The 20,664-nt window shown below is 57.7% G+C and overlaps 1 protein-coding gene across 3 annotated transcripts in view; it reads left to right on the top strand.

Annotated features, from left to right (window-relative positions):
* The first annotated feature begins 3,311 nt into the window (after window positions 1-3,311).
* MYO7A (myosin VIIA) overlaps window positions 3,312-20,664 on the top strand; it is a 74,173-nt gene continuing 56,820 nt past the window's right edge. For all 3 annotated transcript variants that reach the window (XM_004610839.3, XM_004610840.2, XM_012933255.2), the window contains exons 1-6: window positions 3,312-3,422; window positions 10,626-10,778; window positions 17,796-17,980; window positions 18,779-18,900; window positions 18,985-19,127; window positions 19,565-19,678. In XM_004610839.3, coding sequence (XP_004610896.2) covers window positions 3,324-3,422; window positions 10,626-10,778; window positions 17,796-17,980; window positions 18,779-18,900; window positions 18,985-19,127; window positions 19,565-19,678 — 816 coding nt within the window. In that variant the 5' untranslated portion in view covers window positions 3,312-3,323. The remainder of the gene's footprint in view (window positions 3,423-10,625; window positions 10,779-17,795; window positions 17,981-18,778; window positions 18,901-18,984; window positions 19,128-19,564; window positions 19,679-20,664) is intronic.

Below are 20,664 nucleotides of genomic sequence, written 5' to 3' on the forward strand. Positions count from 1 at the left end.
CCCAGCTCTCCCACAGGCAGCCATGTGATCGGGCCTGTTGCTGTGTGTCTGAGGAGTGGAAACAGAATCCTCCGCCAGGTGTTTGCCATGAAGGTCAGCGAGCTCACTAGAGGGACGCCCAAGTTCTCTGATTGCCCCTCAGGGGGCTACTGGGCTCCGCCCTGGCCCCCTCTCCCCCTACCCCCTTCTCCCCTCTCTCCCCCTCCCCCTCTCCCTTTCTTCCCCCTCCCCTTCTTGGCTCTCTTCCTCTCCCTCCTTTCTGCCCCTCTTCCCCTCTCACTCTCTCCCCCTCTCTCCCCTCACTCTTCCCCCTCTCTCCCCCTCTTCCTCCCTCTCCCCCTTCTTTCCCTCCCTCTCCTTCTCTCTCCCTCTCTCCCCTCCCCCTCTCTCACTCTCTTTCTCTTTTTTTCTCTTTCTCTTTTCCCTTCTCTCCCCTCTCTCCTCCCCTCTCTCCTTCTCTGTCCTTCTCTCTCTCCCTCTCTCCCTCTCTCTCTACCCTCTCTCTCCCTTTCTCCCTCCCTCTCTCTCCCCTTTTTCCTTCTCTCTCCCTCTTTCTCCCTCCCTCCCTCCCCCCTCTCTCTCACACACACCTTCTCTCACACATATGTTGTAGACTCACCCGCACTCTCGTTCTTCTTCTGTTGGGGACACCTCTGGTGGTCCCTGGGAGTCTGCAGTGTCAGGGTGTAAACTCAGTACCTCAGACATGCAAGGCCTGTGCCTGGCCACCTGAACCCCATCTCTCTCACTCACGGGAATGGGTTCTCTCTGGTGTCACAGAGGGAGGACTCAGGACTCTGGTGTCACAGAGGGAGGACTCAGGACCGTGGTTGGGGCTGTGGGAGGCAGGGCGGGAGCCTGGGGGATGGCTCCACTCTCCACGGGCAGCACGAGTGGCGTTTCTGAGGATGGAATAGCATCAATCTATCACGCTATTCTGCTGAAAACCTCACCAGACGTAAAAGCAAGTCCCTCTGTGGCTCAGGGCTGAGAGTCCCGTGGCACCTCTTGCCTGGCCCTGTCCCCCACATCCGTATCTCATCCAACTCCAGCGGAAACCTGCCCTTCCCCTCAGCTTAGTCCCCCGAGTCAGGAATCTGGGCTGCCCACACAGTGGGCACTGCGTCAGAGTTGAAAGAATGAATCATCGAATGATAGTGAATGAATGAATGAATGGGTGGATGAGTGAATGCATGAGAAATGGAATGGGGGAGAAGAAAGGAGAGGAGGGGGCAAGAGGACTTTGCTCTGGGTCTGGACAGCAGCGGGTGTCCACTAGGTGGCAGGGTGAATGGGGGCAGTGCGCAGGGCCTGAAGCAGGCATGCGCCCACCAAAGGCGGGCTCTGTCCAGAGAGTGGGTGGGGAGCGCCCCAGAGACCTCAGCAGGGGCCTAGACGGAAGCAGTCCTGAGGCCCGAGTGGGGTGTTTACCCACCAGAAGCGGCCTACAGCCAGAGCACATAGTAGGAACACGACTTGTCCCTCCGCAAGCTGCACTGTTTATAGCGCTTCTTTTCTCGGGCAGAGTCAGGCTTGGACTTGACCTGTCGTCCCGGGGGGCTTGCGGAGCCCACGCAGTAGCAGCGGCGATGGCTGGAAAATGGTTTCGAGAGGAACAAGCTGAAACAGGGACGATGAGGCCTGGGCACTTGCTGACGAGGCCTGTGGCGACCGGCCAAGGCCAGGCGCACGCTGGGGGCCAGTCCCCCCTTCGCCAGAGATGTGTCCCGGGCTCCCTTCCGTGGGTCTGTTTCATTGTGAGTTGGTTTTATCAGCTGTTCCGTGTCGAGCTGTGCCCGACTCTTCTCTTTCTCTTGGGGTGTTGATGTTCTTTCATCCTCCCAGAAAATTTGAGAACGTCTCCAGAAAGAATGGCCTTGTTCGGACCAGAACACAAGGCAAACGTCTCTGTCTGCACCAACAAGAGCTCCCCACCCCCTGCCTCACGGCCTGCAGGCCGTCCTCCCTGTCTCAGGGGCTGTCACTGGCCTTTCTCGGTCCCTCCAGCATCTCACCAGTGAGCGGTGTCCTTAGAGAGACTTTCTGGGAAGAATCCAGATGGAACTTCTCTGACTCTCTCTCGTGTGTTTCCTTTCTTCCATAAACCACTTTCTTTGTTTGTTTTTGGGTCACACCTGGCAATGCTCAGGGCCTACTCCTGGCTCTGTGCTCAGGAATCACTCAAGGCGGGGGAGGGGGATCCTATGGGGTGCCAGGGATTGAACCTGGGTCTCTGAGTGCACGGCAAGCACCTTGCCCGTTGGACTATCACTCCGGCTCCATAAACCACTTTCTGAACCAGCCATACATGAGTTCAGTTGTTTATTTTCATTATTACTGGGCTCAGGGACACATCGGCCCTCTGCTACTGCCAGGTTCTTGGGGGACCATGTGGTGTCAGGGACGGAGCCCTGGGCTCCTTCGTGCAAAGCCTGTGCTCCGGCCCTTGCTGTCTCCCGACTGAGGCTCCACTGCGCCCTCCCCAGCATTTGCGTCAGTAGGTGCTTGGGACATATTTGCTGCAGCATCTGTGCAAGCAGTGGTGGTTCTAAGCCCATTTCTCTGGGCCTGGTGTTCTCTGAGTTTTCCTGTGCCTTTTTTTTTTTACTTTATTTTGGGGGGTCACACCCAGCAATGCTCAGGGGTTACTCCTAGCTCTGCACTCAGGAATTACTCCTGGCAGTGCTCGGGGGACCATATGGGATGTCAGGGATTGAACTTGGGTTGGCCATGTGCAAGGCAAATGCCCAACCCGCTGGGCTATCACTCTGGGCCCTGAGCCTTGACTGAGCTGGTCCTGAGAGAGCCAGGCCTGGCACCAGGTGCCGCAGTGGTCGAGCTAGGCACGATGCCCCTAGAGGTGTGTATCACAGCAGGGATGATGACGAGAGTCACACCCAGGAGTGACAGGGGCATCTGAGTATGGTGTGGTGAGGGCGGTTTCAGGACACAAGGAAGGAGTTCAGTGATTCTGCCAACGCCCTTGGGAGTCTGCTGTACAGAACTGGGTTGGGGGGCGAAGGGGAGGAGAGAGGGTGCTGGGGAGAACCAGGCTTTGGACAGTCCTGGTGGGATGCTGCTCTTCCCTTCCCCGAGTCTCTACATACTCATCTGCAAAATGGGTGGAGTGAAGAAAGCCTGCTTCTGAGGAGGGACTGGTGCTGCTACTGGCCCTTGTGGGCCCGGAGACTCCCTCCTTGTGTGTCTCAGGAGCCTTGGTTGCTGGAACAGGGGTGAATGGGACGCAGGGCGGGGGGAGCTGCCCAGACCCCTCCCTGCTCACCTGGCTGTGGACTCTCCACCCTCAGGGGGACTACGTCTGGATGGACCTGCGATCCGGGCAGGAGTTTGATGTGCCCATCGGGGCAGTGGTGAAGCTCTGCGACTCGGGGCAGATCCAGGTGGTGGACGACGAAGGCAACGTGAGTAGCACATCGCCAGCTCGTAGGTGACCTGTGGTGTCCTGGCCCTAGGGGGGCACCCTGCGCCCCCTTCCTCTGCTGTGGAGCTTTACTCTCTGCTCCGGGACTGGGGGCCTCCCGGCGTGCCCCAGGCTGTTTGCTGTTTCTACAAGCCTGTCGGTCTCTGCCTGGCATGAGAGCTGTGTGTCTGTGTCTGTGTGTCTGTGTGTGTGTCCTGGCTGTGTGTGCACGTGTGTGTGCATTTGTGTCTGTGTATTTGTATGTGTGTGTGCACACGCATGTGAGCCCGTGTGTCTGTGTGTGCATGTGCATGGCGGGGACTCCTCAGGCACTGCAGTGCATCTGGCTCAGACTAGCTGGGCTCAAGTACCCTCTCGCCTACTGTCAGCTCAGCATCCGTGACTAAGTCTCAGGCCTGGCGCCATAACACAGCTGGTAAAGCTCTGGCCTTGCATGCGGTCAACCTGGGTTCGATCCCTGGCACCCCATCTGGTCCCCTGAGCCCCACCAGGAGTAAACCCTGAGCACTGCCGGGTGTGGCCCCAAAATCAAAGAGGTAAAGCAACAACAACAAAACACACGCTGAGTCTCGCTCGGTCAGGACCATGAGTTCATCATCAATCCTGGCACTGCAGGGGGCGTCAGACCAGGCGCCAACTCTCCTCCCCACTGCCCTCCCTTGGCCGTTGCCATTGTTGTTTGGGGGGCTCTGAGGAGCGCTCAGGGACCCAGGAGCTACCGACCAGCTCAGTGCTCGGACCTATGGTGGCGATGCTGTGTGGGCGTAGCAGCGCAGGGCCCTGGGGGGCCACGGTCTGGGGGGCGGGGGGCGCGTGGCGGCAGAGACTCGGCGTGGGGCCTGTGTCTGCAGGACGTGCACTCGTCCTTTGCTCTGTCCCCTTGACCCTTTGTCTTATTTGCTCATTTTGGTGGGGGGGGCCGTACCTGGTGGTGCCCAGGCCCGACTTCCGGCTTGATGCTCAGGGACTACCCTCAGCAGTGCTCTGGGGACCATGTGGAGCCGGGGACCAAACCCAGGGCTTCTGCGTACGAAGCATGCACTCAGTGCTGTGAACCATGTTCCTGGCCCGGCCGTTGCTTCTGCTTTGGGGCAGGGGAGGGTGGGGAGTCTTACACACGTGTGCTCGTGTTGCTCACACATTTGGCCACAGTGCTCACTGGAGACGATGCAGCTTTAGTGGTGGTGCTCGGACACCTTCAGTTTAGGGCTGCTCTGTGTCATACGCCTTAGTTGCGTCTCACCCTCCCGGTGAATGGGACCAGAGATCATCTACCCTGTGCACGTGCCAGGGGCTCTGGGCTGTAAAGCTGCTGGGTCTTTGCCTGGCACATGTGGGTGTTCGCAAGGATCACCCATGGCCTCGCGCTGGCCAGGCAGGCAGTTCTGCTACAGACCCACTCCCCACCCCCCCCGCTCCCGAATGTGGCTGTTATCCCCCCTGACCCTTCTGCAGTGGGACGCTGAGGCCTGTTTGTTAAGTGGTGAGCGAGGGGTGTTGCGAAGGACCTTCACCCCTCTGAAGGTCCCGTCTGGAGGTGGGCAGTCTGGATGAGGGCCCAGAGGGGAGGCCTGGAGCCTCGGGCAGGGGTGCACATGTACTGGACGGGCATGTGTAGTGTGGGGACAGGGCCCAGACAGCAGAGATATGAGGGACCCAGCGGGATTGGGTTCCTCTGTGACGGGGACGTGCCCGGGGCTGGGGGCATGGAACTAGACCCCAATCCCTTGCCAGCTTCCTGCCGTGACCAGGCATGGGAAAGGGCACGGTGACACAGAGCAGAGGCCCTCAGGGAGGGGGACGGGGCGCCACTGGCCACTGTTATCTCTTGTGGTGGCGGGGAGCCCTCGGAGGGTCTCCTGCAGGGTCTGCACAGTCCTCCCACCCAGCCTGTCTCTTTTGTGGGGAGGGGCTTGCTTTTGGTTTTGGCTCTTGGACCGTACTCGTCAGGGCTTCCTCCTGGCTCTGTGCTCAGGGATCACTCCTGGCAGTGCTCAGCGGACTCTGTGGATGCTGAACCCAGCCCAGCAGCACGCAAGGCCCCTGCTTCCCGCGGTGCTGTCTCTCCAGCCCCCCAGCCCCCCTCGTCTATCTTGTGGATCTCAGAACACCTGTGAGGCAGGGAAGGCAGCAACTCTCACACCCAGGGAAACTGGGGCAATGAGCGGGCCCACCTAGGCCAGTCACCCAGCTAATAAGTGACGGTGCTGGGATTCGAACTCTGGCCTTGGGGCTGCCCTTCCTCCCCCAACCCCTACACTCCGTGGCTGGGTGCTGTCAACCACACTTTGTTCCTTTGGGTTTCAGACTGGAGCTCCAGGGGGACCTCGTTCCTGAGGCTCAGGGAGGGGAAGTTGGGGGCTGGCAGCCCCCCAGCCTACCCCCACTCCCCTCCCCGCTCAACCTGTCTGCAGCCCCCAGGGTGGAGCCCAGAGACTCAGCCCACAGGCTTGTGTTTCAATGGGGTCGGGTTGCATGTCAGATGGTGTCCTATAACTGTGTCACTGGATCCCAGAGGTTCCCCGGGCGGCACTGAGTCCTGAGCCGGGTGCTGGGGGTGGGGTGGGTGGGGGAAAGCTGGGTTTGCCTTAGTGCCTCCAGCCTGCTCTTTCCTGGGCCTTTCCAGGCTCACCCCAGCCCTGCCCTCCAGCCATCTTTATGTTTCTGTTTTTGGGTCACTCTGCACTCAGGAATCACTCCTGGTGGTGCTGGGGGACCATATAGGGTGCTGGGGATTGAACCCGGGTTAATCATGTGCAAGACAACTGCCCTACCCACAGTACTGGTGTCCAGGCCCCTCCGGCCATAGCATTTCACGCCTCATCTTACCCACAGACTCCCTCCATTGGAGGCCGGGGACCAGGGACCCCACCCGCTGCAGAAGAGCCAAGACTTGCAGAATGAAAGGGGACAGGCCCAGCGGGGGACAGGCCGGGAAGCTGTGCCCAACCGTGCCAGCGAATTGCTAGCCACTCGCTCTGAAGGCCTCTGAACGCCCCTTCCCCCTTTGCCCTCAGAGGAAGTGGGCCTGTTTCTCAGGCTCACCGCCCCTTCCCCAAGGAGCCAGTCCCTGGGGGGGGCAGAGCTTGTTCTCTCTCTGCCATCCTCTGGCCCAGCCCTGCTTGCTTCTGCTGTGTGCCTGTGGCATTTCCTGGAGGCGCTGACCCCACCTGGAGACTGTCTCTGAGGCCAGGGGGCCTCTGCACTCCCACCTCCCTGGCCTGCTGCTCTCCATCCTCACTGTGCAAGGGGGCCGGGGTGGGGGTGGGGGTGTATGGCTCAGTGCATTTCCCTGGCACGCAGAGAAGCCCTGGATTTGATTTCCAGCAATGCAAAAAAAAGCCAGGGTGTGGGGGCGCGCGGGGGGGCAGTCATGGGAATGGAAGCAAAGAAGAAAGGAAGGAAAGAAAGAAGAAAGGAGGAAGGAGGAAAAAGGAAGGAAGGAGATGGGAAGAAAGAAGGAGAGAGATGGAAGTAAGCTAGGAAGAAAGGAAGGAAAGAAGAGAGGGAGAAGGAAGGAGATGGGAGGAAGGAAAGAAAGATGGAAGTAAGGTAGGAAGGACGCACTGGAAGGAGGGAGGGAGGGAGGAAGGAAGGAAAAGAAGGAAGGAAGGAAGGAAGAAGGAAGGAAGGAAGAAGGAAGGAAGGAAGGAAGGAAGGAAGGAAGCAAGGAAGGAAGGAAGGAAGGAAGGAAGGAAGGAAGGAAGGAAGGAAGGAAGGAAGGAAGGAAGGAAGGAAGGAAGGAAGGAAGGAAAGAAGGAAGGAATTCTGCTAGGGGTCATAATAGAGAGGAGGTGAGGCCGTACGTCTCTGTGACACCAGGAAGACAGGAGAGCAAGCTCAGCGTAGCCGAGCAATTTCCCGCACCAGCGTCCCGCAGACCTGGCTGCTGCTGTAGCACCTGTGAATCCTCCCAACACCCTCAGGAAGGGACTGTGTTTTGATTTCCCACCTCCCAGATGAGCCCACAGACATCAGAAAAGAAAAGTGACACGCACAGGAATGCAGGGTCCCTCCGTGGCTGAGCTGCCTCCCTAGCTGTGTGGGGCTGCCCGAGGGGAGGGGAAATGCTGAGGAGAGGCGGGCGGGCTGGGAAGGGAGTCGGTGCTGGGACCAGGCAGAGGGAATTTTCCAGTGGGATGAGCTTTATCAAGAAAGAGGGTGCCTGGGAGGAAAGAATATTCTACGCAGGACTGGGAGGGGTCTTCTGTAGCACTGGGTGGGGCTGTGCTTGAGGAAGGATGAGTGACAGGTGATGGCCTGACCTGGATTGAAATGCCCAGGGCGCAGGAAGCCATGAAACACAGGCACACACACTGCACTGTGGGCAGCGCTGCCCTCTGAAGGCCTCTGAGAGGGCAGGCAGGAATCCTGCCCCTCTGGGGGCTCCCCATGACCTTGGTCCCAGAAGCCCCCCCCACCACGGTGTGCCAGAGAGGCCCCCACCGCCCTGATTTGTGCCTCCCTCCTGCCAGGGGTCATAACAAAGGGGGTTTCAAGTTTTGGGGAAACAGGAGTTTAAGGACACTGCTTCAGCAGACCAGAGCGCCAGCGCCAGCACCCCCTCACATGGTGGGGGACCCAGGCACGGAGATGCCTTGATGGGCCCTACTTGTGCTTTTGGTCTGGTCTGAGGATCCCAGGACACTGCCCCCGGGGAACAGGAATTGGGTCTGGCCCCACACCCAGGAGAGGCGACATGAGGAGGAGCGAGGAACCTCGGGGAGGAGGCTTCCAGCGCCCAAGGAGGAAACCAGGGCTGGGAAACCTTGTTTTCCTTAAAGAGCCCGTACTATGGACAAATGAGCCAGCATGTGCCTCCGCCAACCCCCACCAACCTCCAGACAAAAACTATCTTGCTTTATGATAGAGAAAGAAAAAGGAGAGAGAGAGAGATAAAGGAAGGAAGAAAGGAAGGAAGGAAGGAAGGAAGGAAGGAAGGAAGGAAGGAAGGAAGGAAGGAAGGAAGGAAGAAGGAAGGAAGAAGGAAGGAAGGAAGGAGGAAGGAAAGAAGGAAGGAAGGAAGGAGGAAGGAAGGAAGGAAGGAAGGAAGGAAGGAAGGAAGGAAGGAAGGAAGGAAGGAAGGAAGGAGGAAGGAAGGAGGAAGAGAGGAAGGAAGAAGGAAGGAGGAAGAAAGGAAGGAAGGGAGAGAAAGAAAGAAAGAAAGAAAGAAAGAAAGAAAGAAAGAAAGAAAGAAAGAAAGAAAGAAAGAAAGAAAGAAAGAAAGAAAGAGAAAGGAAGGAAGGAAGGAAGGAAGAAAGAAAGGAAGGAAGAAAGAAAGAAAGAAAGAAAGAAAGAAAGAAAGAAAGAAAGAAAGAAAGAAAGAAAGAAAGAAAGAAAAAACCTGGCTTCTATTTCTAAAGTGGCTCCCCCAATTTCTCCACCATATGCCCACTGTTTTTCTCTTGCTGTTATCTAAAATCATTTTTAATGCATTTGCTCACCAGAGTTGTCTTTGAAATATAACTTCAATTTTCTTTCTTTGTTTCTTTCTTTCCTTCCTTCTTTTCTTCATTCCTTTCTTCCTTTCTCTCTCACTCTTTCTTTCATGAAGCAAGATATTTTTTTTTTTGGCTTTTTGGGTCACACCAAAAATGCACAGGGATTACTCCTGGCTTTGCACTTAGGAATTACTGCTGGCAGTACTCAGGGGACCAAATGGGATGCTGGGATCAAACCACGGTCGGCCGCATGCAAGGCAAACACCCTACCTGCTGTGCTATCGCTCCAGCCCAGCAAGGTAGTTTTTTATCAAATGAAACTTGCTTAAAAAGATGTGAGAGGAGAGAAAGAGGAGAAATACAAGCTCAAGAGAGAGCACAGAACAAGAGAGAATACAGACTTCTTTTTAAATTTATTTTTAAATTTTTAAAAATTTTATTTTCGAGGAGTTGTTCACAGTAATTGATTACATTCAATATTTCAACAGCAATCCCACCATCCCACCTTCCCAACACCACTATTTTAAGTTTTTCAACCACCACCACCCAAACCTGCCCAAAAGGCAGATGCTAAGGTAATTTATTGTGTTTTGCTTGTTATGAATAATTGACTAAAAGTGATCAGAAAGGTTTCCTTAGAGGAAAATGTGTGAAAATTGTTGTATCTCATCTTATAGCGATTAAACCCCTGTATTAATTAACATGTTGTTAAAGTTTGAGTCTTGTGTGCTAATATATATATGTACATATGTATTTTTTTATCAAGATTGTTTGTCTTCACCCTTACACCCCATCAAATGTGGTATGCTACTCTGGTATGTCAGTGGCATAATTGTATGAGATGCTTTGTGGCTGCAAAAGCAGCTGTACACTCCTGGAATACTGAACATTTTTCATAGGGTATTAGACCTGGATTTAATTTTTTTTTTAACTGGATGGTGATTTTGGGGTCTGGAGACATCTCTGTAGAATGTTGCTCTCTTCTGAGATTCATTTGTGCCTCTGGATCTTGGCCATTAATGTGCTTAAATGGCGCCCAGAGGCAGTTCGTGGGCATGACTGCCAGGAAAGCAGAAGCACAGAGAGATGGGGGGGCCCATTCCCGACTCCGGAAGCCTGAAGATTTTAGTCACAGGTCCCAGATACCTGGGTCTTTCAGTAGTTTCAATCTCTTGCGGAACACAGGCTTCTTTAGAGTGGAAAAGGGGAAGCTAAACAACGAGACAAGCAAGCTAGCACGTATTCAAGGGGAACACGGACTTGAAGAGCGAGCCACATGATCACACTTTTCACTCCATCTTAAAAAGTGACTGGAGAGACTCTAATCCCCTTTAAGACAACGGTAAGGAGGGACCCGAGAGATGTACGGTGGGAAAGGCACTTGCTGGCAAGAGGCTGACTCTGATTCAATCCCTGGCGCCCTGTACGGCCTTGAACCTCACCAGGAGTGTTCCCTGAGCGTAGAGCCAGGAGTAAGAGTGGAGCCAGTAGTAAGGCCTGAGCATCCTAGGAAGAAAAGAGGAAAGAGAGCAAAGAGGTAGGAGAGGCCAGTGTCCTTCCCCTGTCATCGTCGGGGCAGTCCTTGGGAGGCACCATCTCATAGACTGCCAAATTTTGCTAGAACCGGTACTGCTGGGCCAAGGTGGAGGATTCATTTCCAGTGCCACAAAGACTCCGGGTTCCCTTCTCCCCGGGGTCCCTTCTCCCAGGGGCCTGAGGGTAGCTCCACTGCCTTCCTGCAGGAACACTGGATCTCGCCGCAGAACGCCACGCACATCAAGCCCATGCACCCCACGTCAGTCCACGGGGTGGAGGACATGATTCGCCTAGGGGACCTCAACGAGGCGGGCATCCTGCGCAACCTGCTCATTCGGTACCGAGACCACCTCATCTACGTGAGTGCCGCCTTACCCTTAGCCCCGCCCTACCCTCAGCCCCGCCCACACTCAGCCACGCCCGCAACGAGGCCACGCCCACAGCAAGGTCCGCCCCGAGCCCCGCCCCTCGCAGCTGATCCGCAGCTCCCCGCCCCCCTTCCCCCACCCTCCTTGCCTTCAGCTTCAGGTTTGTGGCTTACTCTCTCTTTGAACTTACCTGGTCCGTGGTTGGCAAAGGTTTCTACCAGCTTCTATCATTGGTGTTCGTGCCTCTGTATGTCCGGAAACCTCTCGGAGGTAGAGAAGAGGTCCATGAGAATCTCAGTGCTTTGTCCAGGGTCAGGGAGGGGCACTGCTCGTGGGCGCCCCCATCCCTTGTTCGCTGGGGGGTCCCTGAGAGGAGGGTTTCCGAGCCTGAATATTCAGAAGGGGGACGGAGGAGAGTACATGTTCCCTGACTCCCCCACTTATCACCCCCACCCTGCCCCAATACCGTGATGTTAGAAACGGTTGAACATACACCCGCTTTCCTCCACCGTGACACTCAAGGGGACAAATGAGCTCCGTCTCTCACCAGGACTGAGCTGAATCCCTATATGGAACGCAGTGCGCCAGATCAAGAACCAGGAACAACCCATGGAGAATTTCCAACCTCAGACTTAGGCTATTAGTCCAACCCCAGACTCCATGATAGTCTTAAAAGTTGAGGACCCCTCCAAAGAACTTTTGTTTATGTGGATTGCACCTAATTTACACTTAACCACCTTCAAAATAAAAGACAAAATCTATTAATTTATTAAAAATAATCATACGGGGGCTGGAGCGATAGTATAGTGGGTAGGGCGTTTACCTTGCACGTGGCCAACCCGGGTTCAATTCCCAGCATCCCATATGGTTCCCTGAGCACCGCCAGGAGTGGTTCCTGAGTGCAGAGCCAGGAGTAACCCCTGTGCATCGCCAGGTGTGACCCACAAAGCAAAACATAATAATAATAATCATAGGATACCATTAATAAACATTTTGTTTGTGTTTGGCACATACCCCATGATGCTCAGGGGTTACTCTTGGCTCTGCACTCAGGAGTTACTCCTTGCAGTGACCAAGGGACCCTATGGGATGCCAGGGATTGAACTCAGATCGACTGTGTGCAAGGCAAATGCCCTACCTCCCATACTATTGTTCTGACTCTTAAATAACCCATATATATATTATTTGCTTTTTGGTGCCTGCTCGAGCAAATCGATGAGCAACGGGATGACAGTGATACAGTGATACAGTGATTGCTTTTTGGGTCACACCCAGCGATGCACAGGGGTTATTCCTGGCTTATGCACTCAGGAATTACTCCTGGAGGTGCTCAGGGGGTCATATGGGATGCCGGGGATCGAACCTGGGTCGGCTGCATACAAGGCAAACGCCCTACCCACTACGCTATTGCTCCAGTCCCTAACCCATTCTTTTAAAGCTCTTTTATTTATTTTTTTTATTTTTTATTTATTTTTTTGCTTTTTTTTGGGTCACACCTGGCGATGCACAGGGGTTACTCCTGGCTCTGCACTCAGGAATTACTCCTGGCGGTGCTCAGGGGACGATATGGGATGCTGGGATTTGAATCCGGGTTGGCCGAGTGCAAGGTAAACGCCCTACCTGCTGTGCTATCGCTCCAGCCCCTTTAAAACTCTTTTAATTTAATTTATTTATTTACTTTTTTGCTTTTTGGGTCACACCCAGCGATGTGCAGGGGTTACTCCTGGCTCTGCACTCAGGAATTACCCCTGGCAGTGCTCAGGGGACCATATGGGATGCTGGGATTTGAATCCGGGTTGGCCGTGTGCAAGGCAAACGCCCTACCCGCTGTGCTATCGCTCCAGCCCCCTCTAACCCATTTTTTAGATGAAAAAATATCGTATTTGCCAAAATAAAGATGGAAGTGAAAGGGACTCCCCAAGAGCACATGCTAAAGTGATAGGGCCTGTGTCCCCAAGCAACTCGGGTCTTGGGGTTCCCGAATCATCCAGAAGTGGCACAACCCTCCACCCACTGGGTGTGGCTCTGTGAACGTATCAGTGAGAAGAGAGGCATAGTCCTGCAATTTTTCCATGTCTCTGTAATAGTTGGCTTACTAGGAGACATTCTCTGAACTTCGTCGGCTTTGCAGCCAGTCTGAGGTGATGTTTTGGTTGAAGTGTATGAAGAAAATCTGGCCTCAGGAAATGAAGATAGAAAGGAGAAGCCTCTGCAGAGACCTGTGTGGAGCCTCTCAGAGGGATGTGTGCTGAACTCAGATCTGCTCATCTAATCCTATCATCCCATTTCACAGACAGAAACACTGAGGCTCCACAGGTTTACCCATGCCCAGAGCTGTGTGCTGGCGTCACTGATGAATGGGGAGGAGCGGGGGCACAGCACTGCTCCCTCTCTCCTCTCTTCTTTCTCCCCCCTCCCTTAGCTTCCTCCCCTCTCCCAGCTTCTGCCTCCAGCAGCTCCAGAGCAGAGGGAGGCATGGCTGGGGGATAGGACAGAGCGGAGAGACCCCGAGGCAGATGCCAGGCTGCTCTCCAGTGCGCGTTCATGGGGGAGATGGGTACAGAGTTCCCTCGAGACACGGGGCCGATTTCCCAGCTCTGGAGAAGTCAGCCGTCCCTGGCTAGGGCCCTGGAGTTCTGCGGAAAGCTCCAGGGCTTTATCATCTGCCTCACTAAAGCTGGGGCGGGAGGTGGACGCCTGCATCCTGGAGGGGCCAGGGAAGGACTGAGTGAGGCCGAAGCTGCTTTATTGTCTGGGGGGTCATGGTGAGGAAACAGGGCACTGGGGGGATCCCGCCCAGAGTCCACAGGCCTGACACACTCTCTGAGCTGTAGACTAACCTAGGACCGTGGGTTTCAACCCCCCCACCCCCTTCCCATCATTGGACCGGAAATTTTCTGCCAGCCTTGGGACAGGGTCTTGCCACTTTACCACATAGCGGAGAGGAGCGGGGCCGCGCTCATCCAGTGCTCTTCTAGGTCCTGGCTGTGTTTCTGTCCAGTGGCCGAGGTCCTGGCTGTGTTTCTGTCCAGTGGCCAAGGTCCTGGCTGTGTTTCTGTCCAGTGGCGGGTGTGCTTTTTCTCCTGGTTTCACGGCTGCGGGAGGACAGTCGGACAGCACCGGCCTAGAGGTCATGCTGAAGGGCCCAGAGGGTTTGGACGCTGCCGGGACCCGCTGGCTTCCATTCTGAGGCTGGCAGATGGAGCATCAGGGCTGGGCTTGCCCTTGTCCGGCCAGAACTGTGCCTGCGCCTAGCCATGGAAACTTCCGGCCACTCCGTAGGGCCGACAGCGGGCCCGCCTCTCTCTCAGAGAGTTTCCTCAATTCCCGCTCCCCTCTCTGGCTGCATGTCGCACTCTGGCCCCGGCTTCCTGCTCCAATCCTCAGGGCAGACCCCAGGCCCCCAGACACTGGGAGTGGGAGTGGACACTGAGAGGACACCTGGTCACTCCTCCCTGGGTGTGACCCAAGGCTGGGGGGGGCCTGCAGGGAGCGAGCAGGCTGGTGGGGATCCAGGGCTCAGGGCCGCTCTGGCAGGGCCCTGGGTTTGGATCCTGAGTGGTTGCCAGCCCCCCTCTAGCACAGTGGCAGGGCTGGTGGGACCCTGGGAAGGTGGAAATGCCCTAAAGCACCTGTTTTGGCCCCAGTGACCTGCTGAGAGGTCCCAGGGCTGGCATGCAGTTAGGGCTTCCTGGAGGAGGTGCAGTGCCAGGTAGGGTTTCTTCTGGACACATTCCAGGCAGCGTCCATGGCCCCAGAGAGGGCCGGATCTGAGGATTTGGGGGCCCCTGCGTCGTCGTGTGTGGTACCCTCGGCTTCGGGCATGGTCCTTGTCTCTCCCCACGGGGCGGCTGGCATTGCTGCAGCCTGGCAGGAGGCCTGTGCGGAGCAGTGGGGTGCCCTCTGCTCACGGCAGGTGCCCAGAGAGATGCGCCAGGAAGAGTGCCGGGAAGGGGGGCGCCCAGAGCTGAGTCTCCCGCCCCAGAGGAGGGCTCCCCTCCTCCCGCTCCCGTGCTCCCTCCCCTCTGTCCTCCCTCCCCTCCATCCCCCTCCCACCTCTGTCTCTCCTCCTCTCTCCTCCCTCCCTCCCCCTTTCCCCTGTCCTCCCTCACCCCTGTCCTCCCTCCCCCTCCCCTCTCCCCCCTTTGTCCCCCCTTCTCTCCTCCCTTCTGATCTCCCCTCTCTCCTCCCCCTTCCTTCCCTTCTCTCCTCCCTCTCCCTCTCTCTTCCCTCCCCCTCATTCCTCCTAGCCCAACCCCTGCACCAGGCCCTCCCCCTCCTCCCCCCACCCCCTCCTCACCTGGCTGCTGTGTGATCTCCGCAGCGCCTCCTCTCTGGGACGGTCTCCCCGTCTGAAAATGAGCCATGACCCCTTCAGCATGTCAGTGTTGGTGATGGGGCCTTGTGGCCTCTCACTGGTAGAAGACCCCCACCCCTCATTGTTCCTGGAAGGAGTGTAAATGCGCAGGAAGGAAGGAGAGAGCCTCCCCTCCCCGCTCCCACCCCTCAGCCAGGCTAAGAGAACGACACTCTGTATCCAGCTGCAGGAGGACCCGTGTCACACCTGGTTTACTTGCAGGGAATAGTTCGCCAAGCTGCGTCCCTCGCACTGTGACACTGCCCTGATGGAGAGGAGCAACCCGACTGCACACACGGTTTCTAGTGCACGCACGTGGTGCACTGCTCCCAGCCCGCCCTGCGCTTTGTCCTCTGCCCACACCCTGGCCCTGCCCGCCCAGCGCCCCTCTGGCCTCCTTCCTGGAGGGGGCGCTCTGCACGGGGCTGGGGGAGACAGGAAGCAAGCCTGGGTGCAGCTGGGAGGCAGAAGCCCAAAGTCAGGCGGGTTGGGCAAAGGGGCCTGTGGGCTGGGACAGGTCCCAAGCCCCCGGGAGGTGCCCAGTGGCCTGCATGGGTCACGTGAACTGGGCCCAAATGAGGACCACAGGAAGGTTTACTATGGGGGGCCTCCCGCTGGGGAGAGTTGGGGCAGGACGCTGTCCTGAGGCCCGGGGAACCCCCAGGGAGTCTATTTGGGGGGCGGACCATGTGGTCAGGAGTTTATAAAGAGGTGCCTGGCACGGAGTGGCAGGCGTGTGAGGGAGCAGTGTGGTAATGGGGAGGCGCTGTCCAGGGGGACGCCTAGTCATGGGAGGCTCCCAGGCCCCACCCAGGGCAGCCTTGCTGGGGGCCCTGGTGGCCAAGGGGGAGCAGGGTTGGCCGAGAAGGCGGGCTCTGGGAGGGCCGGTGGCCGGCACGGCTGGAAGGCAGAGGCCGAGGGCCGAGGGCCGAGAGGAGGGTTCTGGGAGCCGTGATGGGAGAAGAGGGTTGAGGCGGCTCCTTGCCCGCTGTCCGCTGCCCCTGCCCTGCCCACCGACCCCCTTCCTCCTGGCTCTGGGCCCCCTCTCCCCACATTTGCTAGTTAGGGCTGACTGCTCCTCTGTCTCCCGCCTCCCAGGCCTGTCAGCGTCCCCAGCCGCCAAGGGGACATCTCCCAGGTGTCTCAGCCTTCCATGACCCCCGCCCCACGCATGCCCGCCCTCCCACTCTCCAGACGGCCCTAGGCCTCTGCCTCCTGCTGTGGGGGCACGAGCTTCCTTTGTGCCAGGGTGGAGAGGAAGGCAGGTGCCATCCCTGCACAGCCCCCTGTCCTGCTACCCACCCCCTTGGCAGGTGAGCCGCTGCAGCCTGCTGTGGTCTCAGAGGGGCCGCTTGTGGCAGGGGACCCTCGGAGCTGGTAGGGCGTGACTCGGGCCTGCTCTGAGTCAGCCCTGGACTGTGTGGGATGCGGGTGGCGGGAGGGGGGCCCCCTGCTGTCTGTGCTCTAAGCTGACCCTCTCTCCGCTCTCCACCTTCCAACCTCAGCTCGGCTGCGGTGGGCAGGTGAGTGTGGCCCCCCGAGGCCCAGCGTGCCTGACCCACCGCCTTCTCCCCGCTCCGTTCATTTCTTCTCCTTCTTTGGTCCTGGCATGCGTTCCCTGGGGCCTCGCTGCTGGTGGGGGCCGCGTGGACGGACAGCCACGTGGGAGACCAGAGACTCTGCGTGTGTGTGTGGGTTGGGGGGGTGCCCGGGCCTCCTGCCCTTGGACTGGAGTGTGGGAACAAGGACTGGAGCCTTGGCCCGGGGGGCATTTGCCTGCCGAGATGCCCATGGCAGCTTCTCCCTGCACGGCCACGGGGGCTGGGCATGGCCATAGCTCTGGGGTGAGACTCTGGGGCTGGTGCTGCCACCTCTCCGCCGGGTGACCTCTAAGTGTCCAGACCTAAATGTCACCTAAATGTCACTGCATCCATCAGCCGTCATAGGCCTGGCCTGACCTTTTCAAGTTGGTGGGGAGGGGTGGGCAGAGGGACAAGTCACCAATCAGAGAGTGACCCTGGCTTGGGGGCTGAAGGCACAGGCTGTGTGCTGCCCCCCCCCCCAGTGACAGGGTCCATAGTGGGGAATCCTGTGCAGAGCAGCCAGTGGGGGGCACCAACAGAGGCGCCCCCCAAGGGGCATCTGACCCCTGAGCTGACCCAGAGCATCAGGTCAGACGTTTGTCCCCAGTACCGCCGAGCCCCAGACCAGCGCCTCAGCTCTGCATGGTTGAGCGGCACCCCTCCTCGTCCCCGGCCCCTGCTCTGGGATTATTGTCCCTTTCTGAGTGTCACTCCAACAGTGGGGGCGGCAGGACTCGGAGGCTGGCCTCTGTGGAGCACCCGGGGAGCTCCGAGAATTTGAAATACAACATCTGTCCTCTTTACTGCAACGTCAGAAGGGGCGTCGCTCCCGTGTCACAGACAGACAGACCCCGTCCCTCCCCACCCCTTCCCTCCCCACCCCTTCCTCTCCTCACCAAACCTCGCCAAGCCCCTGCTCAGAGCCTGCCCCACCCCACTGCAGCCTCCTGGCCCACAGCCTCCCAGTGCTCTCCCTTCCAAAGGGATGGAGCAGGCCAGAGCAGAGAAGCTTCTAGAGCCCGAGCCCCCACTGGCAGATGGCGAGCGCCCTGTCCCTCGTTGCTGCAGACGTACACGGGCTCCATCCTGGTGGCGGTGAACCCTTACCAGCTGCTCTCCATCTACTCGCCGGAGCACATCCGCCAGTACACCAACAAGAAGATTGGGGAGATGCCCCCCCACATCTTTGCCATTGCCGACAACTGCTACTTCAACATGAAACGCAACAGCCGAGACCAGTGCTGCATCATCAGGTGGGTGCTGCCTCTCCAGCAAATAGAGACCGCATAATGCTGTGCTTCACCTCCCCTTCCCTGGGTCTCCTATCTCTGTTAATGCCACCACATCTCACCATGCAGAAGCTTTTTTGGTTTGGTTTTGTCTTTGTTTTTGGTTCACACCTGGCAATGCTCAGTGGTTATTCCTGGCTCTGCACTCAGTAATTACTCCTGGCAGTGCTCGGGGGATCATATGGAATGCCGGGAATTGGACCCAGATCGGCCATGTGCAAAGCAAACAGCCTGCCCCCTTACTATTGCTCTGGTCCTTGCAGAGGAATTTGAGGCCAATGTTGTCCGGTCATGGTCAGTTGTAACCTACGGCTTCTGTTCTCTCGTAGGGCGGAGGGTGAAAGGACAAAGCACTAATGGGGTGCCTGCTACGTGCAGGCATGGTGGAGGGTGTCTGAGAAGGACAAAGGCCCCTCGGCCGTGGCGGAGTGTTCAACTCCAGTGGCTCATTTTCCAGCCTGGGGATTCGCTGGGGTGTAGTTTGACTAAAGCCCTTTGAAAAAAAAATTTTTTGTTTTTAAATTTCTCTTGGTTTTGGAGTCGTACCCACCGACGCTCAGGGTCTGGTCTTTCGAGGGCAGGCAGGGGCTCTCACTCAGGAGTCGCTCTTGGTGGCGCTGGGTGCACCTTTGGGGATGTCGGAACAGAACTCGGGTGGGCAGCGTGCAAGGCAAGCGTCCTCCCCCCATGCTGTCGCTGCGGTCTCCTGACGAAGCCCTTTGGGGCTCTGACGGGCCGGCCTCTCCCTGCGCACCCTGGCAGCGGGGAGTCTGGGGCAGGGAAGACGGAGAGCACCAAGCTGATCCTGCAGTTCCTGGCGGCCATCAGCGGCCAGCACTCCTGGATTGAGCAGCAGGTGCTGGAGGCCACGCCCATCCTGGAAGGTAGGGCCGGGCCTGCGGGTGCGGGCTGGGAGGGGAGGTGCTGGCTCGGCCCTGACACCCCCCCCGCCCTCCTCCCCCCCGCAGCATTTGGGAATGCCAAGACCATCCGGAACGACAACTCGAGCCGCTTCGGCAAGTACATCGACATCCACTTCAACAAGCGCGGGGCCATCGAGGGCGCCAGGATCGAGCAGTACCTGCTGGAGAAGTCCCGAGTGTGCCGCCAGGTGCGAGCCCACCGGGCCTCACGCGCCCGCGGGGCCTGGGACCTCACCGAACCCAGCAGGGCCCGAGGGGTCTCACCGAGCCCATCAGGGCCTGGGGGGCCTCACTGAGCCTATCAGGGCGGAACCTCGCTATTACCCCCGTGCCTCCTGCATGTTCTGTGCCCAATACCCCACCGGGGAATGGGCCCTGTGTGTGAAACTGGTAAACCCTGTCGATCACCCTCTCAGTTAATTTCCTTATTTGTTTGTCCTTCTTCGGGCCACACCTGGTGGTGCTCAGGGGCTGCTCCTGGTGGTGCCCGGGCCATCCAGGACACGAGCGTGCCCAGGCTGCACGCCGCCCTTGGAGACCTCTCTGTGGCCCCGTCTTCTGCGTGTCTGCTTCGCGTGACCTCCCCCTGCCCCTTGTCCCCACAACACCCTGTGCCCTGTTCCAGGCCCCAGATGAAAGGAACTACCACGTGTTCTACTGCATGCTGGAAGGCATGAGTGAGGACCAGAAGAGAAGGCTGGGTCTCGGCCAGGCCAGCGACTATAACTACTTGGCCATGGTGAGGCCCTGGGGTCACCCAGGGTGGAGGGCCCCGCCCACTGAGGCCCGGCAGCTCCCGGCCAGTGGGTAGGAACTTCTAGGGGACGGTCTCCCGGCCTGCCTGCCTCCTCACCTGGGCTTGCACATGCTGTGGGGTGGGCTCCACTCACACACGACCAGGTGCGCACACACACTGAGAAATTCTCATCCTGTCACACACTCCTGTGTGTAGCTATTCGGGATGCAGGAACACATGCATGCACGCACACAAACACACACACACACATGTGCATGCACACTCCCCTCACATACACACAGACAACTCCTCACAAACACATACACACATGTTCCCCTCACATACACACAAACACCTCCCTCACATACACACACACCTCTCTCTCACACACACACCCTCACACACATGCCCCTCACATATACATCCTCCCACACGCCCCCTCACATACACACATATATACCTCTCTCTCACACACACACACACACCCTCACACACATGCCCCTCACATATACATCCTCCCACACGCCCCCTCACATACACACATATATACCTCTCTCACACACACACCCTCACACACACGCCCCCTCAAATATAAACACCCCCACACGCCCCCTCACATACACATACATACACCCCACTGAAATACACACACCCCTCACACACACGCCCCCTCACATACATCACACCCCCCCCCACACACACACACTCCATTTTCACATACACATGGGTCTCCACCCACCCACACACCATACACACACACATGCCCACACACGTGCTGGGTTGTCAGACTCTGGGCATGTGCAGACTCTGCCAGGCTCCAGGACTGCAGGATGTAGGCTCCGGGGGTTAGCTGATGTCTTGGCCACCCAGGAGCAGTGGGCACATGGCTGTTGCTTCCCGTAGGGGGACCATGCTCACAGCAGGCAGCTGGGGGCCCAGCTCCCTTAACTGGGAGAGAGCTGTGTTTGAAACGGGATGCAGCCAAGCTC

Source organism: Sorex araneus, chromosome X (genome assembly GCF_027595985.1).
Source record: "Sorex araneus isolate mSorAra2 chromosome X, mSorAra2.pri, whole genome shotgun sequence".
In the NCBI taxonomy this organism is placed as follows: Eukaryota; Metazoa; Chordata; class Mammalia; order Eulipotyphla; family Soricidae; genus Sorex; species Sorex araneus.